The 12,552-nt window shown below is 36.3% G+C and overlaps 1 protein-coding gene and 1 long non-coding RNA gene across 4 annotated transcripts in view; one reads left to right on the top strand and one right to left on the bottom strand.

Annotated features, from left to right (window-relative positions):
- LOC128555578 (uncharacterized) overlaps nucleotides 1-6,172 on the top strand; it is a 201,837-nt gene extending 195,665 nt beyond the window's left edge. The window contains exon 2 of the long non-coding RNA XR_008370181.1: nucleotides 5,935-6,172. This is a non-coding gene — a long non-coding RNA (uncharacterized LOC128555578). The remainder of the gene's footprint in view (nucleotides 1-5,934) is intronic.
- Nucleotides 2,844-12,552, bottom strand: part of LOC123524970 (phosphotriesterase-related protein-like) — a 35,087-nt gene continuing 25,378 nt past the window's right edge. For all 3 annotated transcript variants that reach the window (XM_045303619.2, XM_053538299.1, XM_053538300.1), the window contains exon 9: nucleotides 2,844-10,958. In XM_045303619.2, the coding sequence (XP_045159554.1) occupies nucleotides 10,809-10,958 (150 nt within the window). In that variant the 3' untranslated portion in view covers nucleotides 2,844-10,808. The remainder of the gene's footprint in view (nucleotides 10,959-12,552) is intronic.

The following is a 12,552-nucleotide window of genomic DNA, read 5'->3' as shown; positions in this document are numbered from 1 at the left end:
CGCTTGTTAAATTGGTTGAAATTTCCATTACAAAAAAAAACAATCATCCAAAAATAGGGTTTTAAGCCTGCAGTAGAGAAGTGGCAGTAGCTCTCAATGGCCACTGAAGACACATGGTTAAAACAAAAACACTTGACAGATATTTGGACCAGTGGTTTTAGATTACTATGATCACCACTCAACGTGGGTGTTACAGGTTCCCACTCTTCTCTGTTACAAAATGCATCACATATGGTTACTGTAAAATCATTTAATTTCGTGGGCATTAAATTTCGTGGTTTTGGTCAAAACTGCAATTTCGTGGGATATGAATTCGTGGATTTCAACTTTTGAACATAAAATGAATGGGAATTTTATTTGTTTGTTGGGATTAAATTTCGTGGATTGACTCAACAATGAAATCCACGAAAATTAGTCCCCCACGAAAATTAATGATTTCACAGTATACTCAATCCGGACTAATGATCTAAATGAAATGCTTATTGCATAATAGGGATAAACTACTGTAAACTGGATAATATTATGCTCCCTGAAAGGGAAGCAAATAGTCGCACCATTTGTCCGCCTGTAACGCAATTCTTGTCTGATGTATTTCTCAGCAACCACAGGTTTGAATTTAGCCAAAATTCATAGGAAGCTTCACTATGATTATCCAGAGGAGATGTGCATGTTATCTTCATATTACGGTTGGATGATTTTTCACCGATTATTAGTCCCCTACTGGTTGAAAACCAGTTTCGGGGACTATAGGAATGCGCTTTTCCGTCATTCTGTCATTCCGTCATTCTGTCATTCCGTCCGTCCGCAATTTCGTGTCCGGTCCATAACTGTTTTATCCATGAAGGGATTTTAATATTACTTGGCACAAATGTTCCCCATGATGAGACGACGTGTCATGCGCAAAACCCGGACCCCTAGCTTAAAGGTCAAGGTCTTAATTGGAGGTCAAAGGTCAACAGGGCTTTTTTCCTGTCCTGTCCATAACTCTCCCATCCATGAAGGGATTTTAATATCACATGGCACAATTGTACCTCATAATAAGATGATGTGTCATGCACAACTTTCAGACCCCTAGCTCAAAGGTCAAGGTCACACTTAGCAGTCAAATGTTAACATGGCATGAACAGGGTCTGTTTCGTGTCCGGTCCATAACTCTTTCATCCATGAAGGGATTTTAATATTACTTGGCAAAAATGTTCCCCATGATGAGACGATGTGTCATGCGCAAAACCCGCACCTCTAGCTCAAAGGTCAAGGTCACAATTTGAGGCCAAAGGTCAACAGGGCTTTTTTCCTGTCCGGTCCATAACTCTCCCATCTATGAAGGGATTTTAATATCAGTTGGCATAATTGTACCTCATAATAAGACGATGTGTCGTGCACAACTTTCAGACCCCTAGCTCAAAGGTCAAGGTCACACTTAGCAGTCAAATGTTAACATGGCATGAACAGGGTCTGTTTCCTGTCCGGTCTATAACTCTGTCATCCATGAAGGGATTTTGATATTACTTGGCACAAATGTTCCCCATTATGAGGCAACATGTCATGCGCAAAACCCGGACCCCTAGCTCAAAGGTCAAGGTAACAATTAGAGGCCAAAGGTCAATAGGGTTTTTTTCCTGTCCGGTCCAGAACTTTGTCATCCATCAAAGGATTACAATATTACTTGGCATAAATGTTCCCCATGATGTGACGGCGTGTCTTGCGCAACACCCAGAACCCTAGCTTAAAGGTCAAAGTCACACTTTGAGATCAAAGGTCAATAGGATTTTTTTCCTTTCCGGTCTATAACTTTGTCATGCAAAACAGGATTTAAATATCAGTTGGCACAAACATTTCCCTGGATGAGACAACATGTTGTGCGCAAAGCCCCGGCTCTAGGTCTAAGGTCAAGGTCATACTTAGAGGTCAAAGGTCAAATTCAAGAATGACTTTGTCTGGAGCATTTCTTCTTTATGCATTGAGGGATTGTAATGTAACTTGGCACAAATGTTCACCACCATGAGACGAATTGTCGCACGCCAGAACCAGGTCCCTAGGTCTAAGGTCAAGGTCATACTTAGAGGTTAAAGGTCAAATTCAAGAATGAGTTTGTCTGGAGCATTTCTTCTTCATGCATGGAGGGATTTTGATGTAACTTGGTAGAAACGTTCACCACTATGAGGCACACTTTTTTTAGAATTATGTCCCTTTGTTGTTACTATAAATAGATTATATTGTAACTTTTTTATTACTGGCCGTAGGGAAAAATTGAGACCACTTTTCTGTGGTACAACATGCACGGTACATCCAAATTTTAGGTGTATTTTGATCTATCTCTACCTGGTAAAGAGTTTCTTGTGGACTTAAATTTTATAGATTTTTTTTTTTTTTAGGGTTTATTTCACTTTGTTGTTACTATAAATAACTTTTATGATAACTTTTTGTATAATCAACCAAAAAAAAAATCCAAATGAAAACAACTGTACGTTTTTATATATGCAAATTTTAATCCAAGTGCTTTGTTATATTATATTGTATATATAGTACAATATTGTTTATACATCATTGACAGATATCAGTACATTATGTTATACTGCAGTAGAGAAAATTAGGTGCCTTCCAGTAGGGGACTTTGTATTGCATGGCAATACTTCATTCACTTGTTCAACATTAGTATACTATAGTACAATTCTTGTCTGGAGTATTTCTCAGCAACCGCAGATTTGAATTTAGCAAAAATTGGTAGGAAGCTTCAGTATCCAGAGAAGATGCGTGGATTGTCTTTGTGTTCTTTTTAGATGATTTTTCAGAGGAGGACGTGAAGGACTACAGACTGAAGGACATACAAAACAAATAACAGGTGATTTTTTTCCTCCAGTTTATTTGGAACTGTGTAAAAGTAACATGAAAACAATATCATTTCATTTTAACAGTCCTGCAAACTGAAAGGATTCTTTTTAGCATGAATACAAAATGTCTCATTCTTGTGTAAGTATATATCTTCCAGGAGTCTTGATTGTACAGGTGTATCCCTCCAGATTTATGTCAGTTTTTAAAATCATATTTGAGCCACACCAGGAGAAAACCAACATAGTGGGTTTGCAACCAGCATGGATCCAGACCAGCCCGCGCATCCGTGCAGTCTAGTCAGGATCCATACTGTTCGCTTTCAAACCCTATGGCAAATAGAGAAACTGTTAGCGAACAGCATGGATCCTGACCAGACTGCGCGGATGCGCAGTCTGGTCTGGATCCATGCTGGTTGCAAACGCACTATGTTGGTTTTCTCATGGCGCGGCTCATTTGTTAGTAAATGTAAATAAAGTTCTATGAAGTATTTACTTACAAGAAAACTTGTAGCCTCAGAAAATATGTACAAAAGCTAATAAGACAAGGTACAATATGATGAACTTTGTGCATATTAACACCATATTAGTGACAAGGTACAATGATTATGTGATGTATTACTGTATACTGTAAATCCGGTATTATTCATGGTGTGTTAATTTTTGCTATTTTTCGCGAATTGGGTGCATCGCGAAATCATGAATACGCGTAAATATCCTTCCATAACATACAGACATATCCGAAAATATGTCCAAAATACGGTCAAGTTCAGCAATGAATGCTAGCCGCCTGTACGTCGATGTTTATTGAATGAATTACAATTCATTTCAAATTTCAATATAATTATGAATAATGATTCATGTAGAATATACTGCTTAAGGTTAGATTTACATGTTGCTGGCAGTTTTTAACGAAGAGCATCTCCTTATTGCACTTTGTATGTGTCAAACAAGCAGAGCGCGTGTTGCTCGAGGGGAAGATCGATATAATCCCTTATCTTCTCAACAAACCTGATTTCTTTTTACACATTTTGTTTAGACAACAATAGGGATTAGGGGACAATTTATTACACCATTGTATTTTACACTTGTACGTTGATTATTTATGAAATTGCTGTAACAAACTTTGAACAGTTTATCAGCTATTAAGTGTAATAAGAATAATCGCTAGTAAATTGAATAAAGGATTTAAAGGCTCAATTATTTCAGTCTGTGTGAATAAAGTAACCGATTGCTAATACAAAATAAGCATTATGGACTATGTGTTTAACGAGTCTTTTGCATGCATACATTCGGTGCGGTACTGAAAATTGGCACTGATATAATCACGACTTCTGGAATTGAAATTTCGCTAATATAAGATAAGAACATTTACGAATTTAAATTTCTGACCCTTCCATCGCGAATTCATAAATCCGCGAAATAATTCAGGGTGCCGGAATTCGCGAAATAAAGATCACGCTAATATAAAGTGATTTACAGTATTATAATCTTGTTAATTACCGTATATTAACATTCATTATGTATTTTGTGTAGAAAGAAATTAGATGTTTATTTTTGTATAAACAACACTGGTGCAATGATAGCAAAGGTTTCCCTTTCCACAAGACTGAATGTGTGGTCTGATACTATTCACAAAAACATAATAAAATATCATTGTTCGAAAAAAATCTTTGAAAAACTGCAATCAGAATTTCAAAGGGCATTCAATGATCACTGAATCTGTTTTTGTGGTAAAAATCAAAACTGAATCAACACAACTACGCGATTTTTGCTTGGATTTAATGGAATTGTATTTTTATCAAACGGAAAATTACAATTTGTGGGCAGCTCATATTTATTGTAACAATAAATGGTCGAATATTTATTATATGATTTTCTTTTATTTACGGACAGAAACCCATAATTTTGTTGTAAGTTACTTTAACAAGAGGACCATGATGGTCCTGAATCGCTCACCTCTTTCCACATGACCCAGTTCTGAGTATGACGTCGTTTTCTCTATTATTTGACATAGTGACCTAGTTTTTGAGCTCATGTGACCCAGTTTTGAACTTGACCTAGATATTATCAAGATAAAAATTCTGTCCAATTTTCATGAAGATCCATTGAAAAATATGGTCTCTAGAGAGGTCAAAAGATTTTAATGATTTCAGACCTACTGACCTAGTTTTTGACCGCAGTTGACCCAGTTTCAAACTTGACCTAGATATCATCAAGATGAACATTCAGACCAACTTTCATACAGATCCCATGAAAAGTATGGCCTCTAGAGAGGTCACAAGGTTTTTTTATTATTTGACCTACTGACCTAGTTTTTGACCACACATGACCCACTTTCGAACTTGACCTAGATATCATCAAGTTGAACATTCTGACCAATTTTCATGAAGATCTCATGAAATATATGGCCTCTAGAGAGGTCACAAGGTTTTTCTATTTTTAGACCTACTGACCTAGTTTTTGACCGCACATGACCCAGTTTCGAACTTGACCTAGATATCATCAAGATGAACATTCAGACCAACTTTCATACAGATCCCATAAAAAATATGGCCTCTAGAGAGGTCACAAGGTTTTTCTATTATTTGACCTACTGACCTAGTTTTTGAAGGCACTTGACCCAGTTTCGAATTTGACCTAGATATTATCAAGGTGAACAATCTGACCAATTTTCATGAAGATCTTGTGAAATATATGGCCTCTAGAGAGGTCACAAGGTTTTTTCTATTTTTAGACCTACTGACCTAGTTTTTGAAGGCACGTGACCCAGTTTCGAAAATGACCTAGATATCATCGAGGTAAACATTCTGACCAAGTTTCATGAAGATCTTTTGAAATATATGGCCTCTAGAGAGGTCACAAGGTTTTTCTATTTTTAGACCTACTGACCTAGTTTTTGATGGCATGTGACCCAGTTTCGAACTTGACCTAGATATCATCAAGATGAACATTCTGACCAACTTTCATAAAGATCCCATGAAAAATGTGACCTCTAGAGTGGTCACAAGCAAAAGTTTACGGACGGACGGACGGACGCACGCACGCACGCACGGACGACGGACACCGCGCGATCACAAAAGCTCACCTTGTCACTTTGTGACAGGTGAGCTAAAAATGTAAATACAAAGATTGGATGTTGTTCCTTGTGCATTTATAAGGGTATAAGCCACACTGGGACTTCTCACAAATCATCAAAGAATTGCTGGCATGGAAGTCCCAATGTGGTTTATACCCATATATACCGTACCCATATAAACACACAGAATACACTGGGACTTCCGGAATTTCATACAAGAAGCCCTATTGTTGAAGTCCACATGTGACTTATACCTTTATAAACATACAAAAAGTAATATTCACTCCTTCAAAAAATACTGACACTGTATAAAAGATACTTCTAATGCGAATCAGGATTTAACAAAAGAAAGACCTGAGGTAGTTGAGAACATTTCTTGAGTTTTAAGCATTTAATATCTGACAGATATGCTGAAGAAATGATACAAGTCATGATGGCTTCTTTTTTCATGATAAATTTAGTTTTGATAATATTACAGATGAAGAACCCTAGCTGTCCCTTCATGCACTGCTTTAAGTGTAAATATTCCCAGGAAAGAAACCATCAGGGAAGTAGTTCTCTCAAGAAGGAATCTTGATGCCATGCTTGATTTCATCCTTAGTGCTGAGGACAGGTGATTCCATGTAAGATGACTGAACAAGTTGATAACAGAGCCCTGAACCATGCAACTAATTTACAGAGGCCTAAACAAATCCAATACAGAGGACTTAACAACTTGAGTACTGACGACTGAAAAAACTCAGTACTATGACCTGAACATGAAGAATTCTGAACCACTCAGCTAGTCTACTGAGGCTTAAACAAATCAAACAGAGAAGCTAGAACAACAACTACAGTCCGGAACAACTTGAGTACAGAGGACTAAACATCTAAGTACAGAGGACTGAACCATCCATATACAGTGGCCTGAACAAATCAAGTATAAAGGCAGAACCACTCAAAAGAGTCCCGAATCACTCAAATATAGAGGACTGAAAAACTGGAGTACTAGAAACTGAACAGGCCTGGAACAATTTAGTACAGAGGCATGAATCATAAAGTACAGAGGCCTGAACAACACGAGTACAAAGGTCGGAAGCATTTAAGAAATAAAATGGTTTTTTTTTGGTGGCAGCACTGACGTCACTCTGGTGCCTTTCTTTTTGCTGTTTGTACAAAATAAATGTCATAATTTTCAAGAATAGGGCGAACGTAAATATTTAAATACAGAGGCCTGAACAACTCAAGTACAAGGCCTGAAACATTAAAATACAGAAGCCTGAACAAGGCAACTATTGTAGCCTGAACCGCTCAACTAGTTACCAGAGGCCTTAACAACTAGGGTATGAGGCCTCTGGGCTGAAACATTAAAATGCAGAAGCCTGAACAATGCAACTATTGTAGCCTGAACCGCTCGGCTAGTTTACAGAGGCCTGAACAACTTGACTATTGAAGCCGGACTCCCTACAGTATAGAGGCCCAAACAACAACTATTAAATCCTAAACCTCTCAGATAGTTTATAGAGGCCTGCACAACTCAACTACTGAGGCCTGAATCATGTAAGTACAGAGGCCTGAACAGCTCAGCTAGTCTACGGAGTCCTAACCAACTCTAGCACATAAACCTAAATCGCTAGGCTATACAGGCATGAACCAGTTGACTAATCCACAGGGGCATGAATCATTTAACTATACTGCCATATCGCAATAATTAGTTTAAGTGTGGAGATTGTGTGTACTGGTCTATATATTATATACATGCAAAATTATTATAATAACATGTTCTCAGGACTAAATAAATCAAACTGCTTTCAATCATTCAAAATTCATAATAACAACAAGTTAACATACCTCGCTGCATAACGGCATAATTTTATATTTAACAAGCTAATCCTTTATGTCTAAATGTATAATTTACAAGAAATATCCATGTACAACTCCATCACAGATAACGCATATTTACACTTTTTTGTGGAAATGTTAGTATATAATGCACTGATTTCACAACGAATAGACATGATAAACAAAATCTTGAGTATACAATATAATATCATTTTTACACTGAGATTATAAGTGGGAATAAATATCTGCACAAAACTACAGCTCATATATTCTGCCATCAATATTTATCCCATAATTGTTTTTTTTTTCAAGTCCACCGAGTGGTATTGGAGAGGTTGTGATTTCTTACCTGAATGAAGGCATTATATGTACTTAGTATATAATAGTGTTTAATTTTGTCTTTCATGAAAAATCTGTATCTAAAGTTTTAAAACATGTAGATAACACATGCAGTAAGCATCTCCATTAAAGCTGGACTAATTTCAGTGCGCATTTCTTACGTATATGAGATTTATTATAGATATAACTAAGAAATAACAATCTCTCAAATGTAAATAATTTTCTAACTTCTTTTTTAGGGTAATTTAAATGGAACAAGAGGGTCATGATGACCCTGAATCGCTCACCTGAGTAATATGAGTCACAAGTTTAAAATGGCAAACTGATGCTAAAATATTACAAAGTAGGTCAAATTCATGGTCACTGAAAGTCAGTTTTAAGATCGGTGTGCAAAACTGTACATGTCGTCCAAATTTCAAGGCTGTATCTTAAAAAACAAGAAAGTAGGTCAAGGTCATAGTCAAGTGACCCCTAATCCCTTGGGGTCATCAGGTAATTATAATTAATCATCCTAGGAAATATGATCTGATAATTTTTTAAGTATTTATTCCTATATAACTCGTATAACAAGTGACGCCCAGGTTAGGGCCTCTTTTCACCCCAGGGGCCTAATTTGAACAATATTGTTAGAGATCCACTAAGCAATGCTACATACTAAATATCAAAGGCCTAGGCCTTGAACTTTCAGGCAAGATTTTTTTTTTTTTCCTATACAAGTCTATGTAAAATTTCAGACCCCCTGGGGCAGGGCCTCTTTTCACCCAAAGCTTATAATTTGAATAATTTTGGTAGAGGACCACAAGGCAATGCTACATACCAAATATCAAAGGCCTAGGTCTTGTGGTTTTAGACAAGAAGATTTTTAATGTCTTTTTCTATACAAGTCTATATAAAACTTGTGACCCCCGGGGCAGGGCCTCTTTTCAGCCCAGGGGCATAATTTGAACAATCTTCATAGAGGACCATTAGATGTCACATGCCAAATATCAAAGCTTTATGCCTTGGGGTTTTGGACAAGAAGATTTTTTAAGTTTTTCCTTTCGGTTGCCATAGCAACCAGAATTCTGCATGGAATTAAATTCTTTGAACAATTTTGAAAGGGGGGCACCGAAGGATCATTCCTGTGAAGTTTGGTGTAATTCTGCCCAGTGGTTTTCAAGAATTTTTTTTAGAAATTGTTGACGGACACACGTCACACGACGGCCATCAAGCGGTCACAAAAGCTCACCATGAGACTTTGGCTCAGGTGAGCTAAAAATGAATAGTAGAAATACAAAACACAATTCTATCTTGTGATCTATAGCTTTGAAGTACAGTAGGTGAAGAAGACATGTTAATGGAAGAGTATAAGTGATAGACAACCTTATATCTATATCCATGCACTAAAGAAAGATGTGTTAAGTTTCCAAGTTGGCACCCTACACTTGAATGTGTCCTCGTACAATTACATGAATATTGCAGGTACCAAGTACAAATATTATCTTGAATCCCTGAGCTTTTTCAGTGAAGTACTTGTGGATATCATTCTCATTTTTCACTGTTACCAAAGATAAAGACTTGAACACAAAAGAATACAAATTACAAAAAACTGACCCTATTTTTTGAAGACCCATCAAGTGATTAATGGGAAGTTGTTCGAAGGTGTTTCTATATTTAGCTCTGGTAGCCCCCTAAAAGCAGGCAAATGGAACTAATTAAAGAAAACTTGAGGGAGGTCTATACAAGTATGCTACAGATCAAGTTCAGTGAAGAATCATAGAATGGTTTAAGAGAAGAAGTCATTTAAAATTTTCTTTCTATGTTTAACTCTGGTGTGCCCAAAACGGAGTCAAGGCTAACCAATATACAAACTTGAGGGAAGTCCATACAACGGTGCTTAACACCAAGTTTGGTGAAAATATATCAAGTGGTTCATGAGAAGAAGTTGTTTAAAGGTTTTTCAACTGTCAGATAAAGAGGCCTCTAAGTGGAGTCAAGTGGAACTATTTGAGAAGGATCCATGCCAGGATACTACACACCAAGTTCAGTGTAATTTTGACCAAACATTTCAAATTCACAGATATTTAAGTAAAATATTTTGATGCAGGATGACGGACACAGGTCAATGGAGCATCCAAATGCACTTAAAGATCACCCTGAAGAAAGTTCAGGTGTGAAACTGGTAATAAAGATATTGCTTTATATAAATACCCATAAAAACATACCGATGTATGCTCCATCTTATAAATCTGTAAAAGAAATTTAAAATCTCAAAAGAATTATTTAACTTTTTTCTAACATTAAAAGTGTCATCACAACTTTGCTTTATGTAAGTGTTGTGTAGGTTAAATGGACGTTTCACTCAGTGGAACAAATTTTGGTCTTTCATTGAAACATACAAATAAGGTCTGTTACATATAGGTTAACATTATTAGGTTTAAGGTACATCACATTTAGGCACATAGTATATACAGTGCAATGTATTTTAATAAAAATGTATTTGACTGTGAAACCATCATTACTTGTGTGGAATTAATTTCACAGATATGTCCGACAGAAAAACTAAATTCCATCAAACAAATAAAATTCTTATATACTTCATTTTTAACTAAAGAATCCAAGAGTTCATGTCCAAAAGAAACTGCAGTTTTGTGCCTACAAAACTAATTGATTTTACAGTAAAAAAAGCACAATTTTTTGAATTTCAATGACCCAGTCTCTTTCATTTTGACAACCAATATATGTCAAATATTGTGTATACATCAGTTGCTGTTGGTTCGTGTGAATGTCAGCCAAGTTTGTGGATTGTGCTTTATAATTCTGTCAACATTTTCCTGCGATATCCCCTTAATTAACATCTTAGGTACGACATGTAGTAATATATGAGAGAATCCATGCCCACCGTACTTCATCTGTAAAACAGAAAACACAAGAATGTGGAAATCACTAACTGTATAATCTAAAGTAACAAGAGTCCTTAAAAATGTAGTCCACAAAGGAATATTTCAGATTTTAAATGGTTTGCAAATAATTACTTTCAGAACACAGTATAAAAGGGACTTTCAAAATGTTCAAAAACACATGAAATTCTGTAGAGGCTTATACTGTAGTTCTATCCTTTTGAGCTGCAAGTTCTAATATTGTGATACAATGCATATTCAAACTATACAATACTGGAAATCAAACTGCCTGTATTTTATAACCATGTAGCTGTGTATCAAAAATCAGTTCAATCCATTCACCCTTTCAAAAGTTTTCTAGCGGATAACAATATTTTGTAAGCTTTTATGTAACAAAATGGCCATAATTCTACCAAAATTTGGAGGACTGTAACGAAAATTAAACTTGTCATGTAACTTATCATCATATATCTGAGTACCCAAAATGACTTCAATCCGTTCAGTCATTTAGAAGTTGTTGAAAAGACAACCAACTTTTAAGTTGAAAAGGGGCCATATTTCTGCCCAAAATTGGTGTGACTGAAATCCAATTTGGCCTGTATTTTATTACCACATACTAACAATGAATTCAATCCATTCATCCTTTCAAGAGTTATTGAATGGACATCAATACTTTTCTGAATTTTAGGTAAAAAAAGTAATAATTCTGGCAAAAATTAGTGAACTGTAACAAAATCACCCTCGATATGTAACTTTTGACCATGTATCTGTGTACACAAAATGAACTCAATCCACTTGCCCTTTCAAAGAGTTATCACAAGTGCACAGACAGACACCTCACTTACTAAGACTCAAATATATGTCTTCCTTAACTTCTTTTACCGGGTTATAATAATCTTTTCATTATATAAGCATCAGTAAATAACTTTTATATCAATTAAATAAATCAATTTCATTATTTAGCCCGAGTAAAATTGAAAATATTCTTGTTAGTAAAATAATTAACATAATGACAAACGTGAAACTGACATCACATATCCAACATGAAATTTAGATATTAATATGAGCCGTGCCATGAGAAAACCAACATAGTGGGTTTGCGACCAGCATGGATCCAGACCAGCCGGATGCGCAGTCTGGTCAGGATCCATGCTGTTCGCTTTTAAAGTCTACTGCAATTAGAGAACCGTTGCGACAGCATGGATCCTGACCAGACTGCGCAATGCGCAGGCTGGTCTGGATCCTTGCTGGTCGAAACCATATGTTGGTTCTCATGCCGGCCAATTAACATATGACAAACATGAAACTGACTCAATATCGTAGCGAACAGCATGGATCCTGACCAGACTGCGCAGGCTGGTCTGGATCCATGCTGGTCGCACACCCACTATGTTGGTTTTCCCATGGCACGGCTCAATTAACATAATGACAAACATGAAACTGACATCACATATCTAATATGAAATTTAAATATTAATATGTAAATATATTGACGTCTGTGGTTTAACCAAGGTTAAACAAGAACTGTCAGAGGAGACAGTGCACTTGACTGTTTTAATGCTTGATAGTGAAATGGGGCATATCTCAGGAAACTAGACCTATCACT

This window comes from Mercenaria mercenaria, chromosome 3 (genome assembly GCF_021730395.1).
Source record: "Mercenaria mercenaria strain notata chromosome 3, MADL_Memer_1, whole genome shotgun sequence".
NCBI lineage: Eukaryota > Metazoa > Mollusca > Bivalvia > Venerida > Veneridae > Mercenaria > Mercenaria mercenaria.
The sequence above is the reverse complement of the archived record's forward strand: the minus strand, read 5'-3'. Positions and strand labels throughout refer to the sequence as shown.